The sequence below is a fragment of the Hippopotamus amphibius genome, chromosome 15, assembly GCF_030028045.1.
Source record: "Hippopotamus amphibius kiboko isolate mHipAmp2 chromosome 15, mHipAmp2.hap2, whole genome shotgun sequence".
Taxonomy (NCBI): Eukaryota; Metazoa; Chordata; class Mammalia; order Artiodactyla; family Hippopotamidae; genus Hippopotamus; species Hippopotamus amphibius.
Genome location: NC_080200.1, coordinates 9,260,849 through 9,262,639, shown reverse-complemented (window position 1 = coordinate 9,262,639; position 1,791 = coordinate 9,260,849). Strand labels below are relative to the sequence as shown.

The window sequence follows — 1,791 nt, the reverse complement described above, 5'->3', positions numbered from 1 at the left end:
CAGCCTAATATCTCTAAAGTGAGTTTGTAAAAAATTAGGTGAGTAACACAGACATCAATAAGGAAAGAGTTTTTAGAAGAGCCCAAATAGAAATACTGCTGAAGGTGTGGGGAGGTGTATGGTCCTCAAGTGTGAATATTTTACCTGTGAATTGCTTGAATCAAAAATATGCACACTTATCTGGGAGTCTTGTTTTGTTTTTTTCAACTATCTCTTTCTTTTCAATAGGTGTTCCATCTACATGGAAGCACAGAATCTTACACACGTGTCAGAATTCCTCCTCATGGGACTCTCAGATGACCCAGGACTGCAGCCCCTTCTCTTTGGGCTCTTCCTGTCCATGTACCTGGTGGCAGTGCTTGGGAACATGCTCATCATTCTGGCTGTCATCTCTGACTCCCATCTCCACACCCCCATGTACTTCTTCCTCTCCAGCCTGTCCTTGGCTGACATTGGTTTCATCACCACCATAGTCCCCAAGATGCTGGTGAACATCCAGACACACAGCAAATCCATCACCTATGTGGGCTGCTTAACTCAGTTGTCCTTTTTTTTCCTTTTTGGATGTTCGGACAATCTACTACTGGCTGTAATGGCTTATGATCGGTTGGTGGCCATCTGTTATCCCCTGCACTACCTAGTCATTATGAAGCCGCGCCTCTGTGGCTTGTTGGTTCTGGTGTCATTTTTCAGCAGCTTTTTGGACTCCCAGATTCATTGCTTGATGGTGTCACAGCTTACCTTCTGCACAAATGTGGAAATTCCTCATTTCTTTTGTGATCCTCCTCAACTTCTCCATCTTGCCTGTTCTGACACCTCCATCGATAACATAATAATCTATTTTAGTGGTGCCATTTTTGGTGGTATTCCTGTCTCAGGGATCCTTTATTCCTATATTCGAATAGTTTCCTCCATTCTGAGAGTCCCTTCAACAGGTGGGAAATACAAAGTCTTTTCTACCTGTGGCTCTCACCTGTCAGTTGTTTGCTTATTTTATGGAACAGGACTTGGGGTGTACCTCAGTTCAGCTGTCTCCCCCTCTCCCAGGAAGGGTGCAGTGGCCTCGGTGATGTACACCATGGTAACCCCCATGTCTAACCCCTTCATCTACAGTCTGAGAAACAAGGACATCAAGAGTGCCCTGTGGAGGATTATCAGCAGAATAGCCTAATCTCAATATCTGTCTTATCCTTTTTGGTTCATAGGACTGGTAATCACAGCAATATCCAATATGCACAATAAGTAATTCTGCATCTTCAGTCACATGGTATATAGGTACCCATATGGCTCCTTGCCATTTGTTTACACAATTGTTCCTTTTGGTATAACTTTAATGAAATTAGGAGATTATTTTGGATTTACCACTTAAGTCATAGTGGCTCTGGGGTTATGTACTGTATAACAGTATACACTTCTCACTTTCTTTATCCATTACCCAGGTCTCTTGGTGATAAGCAGTCTCATTTCTATCATTGCAAGATAATAATAGCTCTCTCTTTCTTGTTATTTATAGCTTCTATACTTTTCTATAATTTTTCCTATTTGTTCAGAGAATCTAAATCCTACCTTTAGGACAAAGACATCTATGAAATTTTACCTCTTAATAATCTTGAGAAGATTCTTGAGCAGATAGGATGAATACTTAAATTCTTGTCCAAACCAGGGCTTTTTGATAGTGAAAGGAGGCACTACTAATATTTACTTTGGATAATCAGTTATCACTTGTGCCCTTCCAATGGAAATATATAAGCTATATATATATTACAAAATAATATATATTAAACAATATTG

The 1,791-nt window shown here is 40.3% G+C and overlaps 1 protein-coding gene across 1 annotated transcript; it reads left to right on the top strand.

Annotated features, from left to right (window-relative positions):
- Positions 1 to 241: 241 nt before the first annotated feature.
- LOC130837024 (olfactory receptor 7E24-like) lies at positions 242 to 1,171 on the top strand. Its single transcript, XM_057709772.1, has one exon. The coding sequence runs from the start codon at positions 242 to 244 to the stop codon at positions 1,169 to 1,171; it is 930 nt and encodes a 309-aa protein (XP_057565755.1).
- The last annotated feature ends 620 nt before the right edge of the window (positions 1,172 to 1,791 follow it).

Excerpts from the sequence above, each read along its gene's own strand:
- LOC130837024 (XM_057709772.1), top strand. The coding sequence starts at position 242 with ATGGAAGCACAGAATCTTACACACGTGTCAGAATTCCTCCTCATGGGA.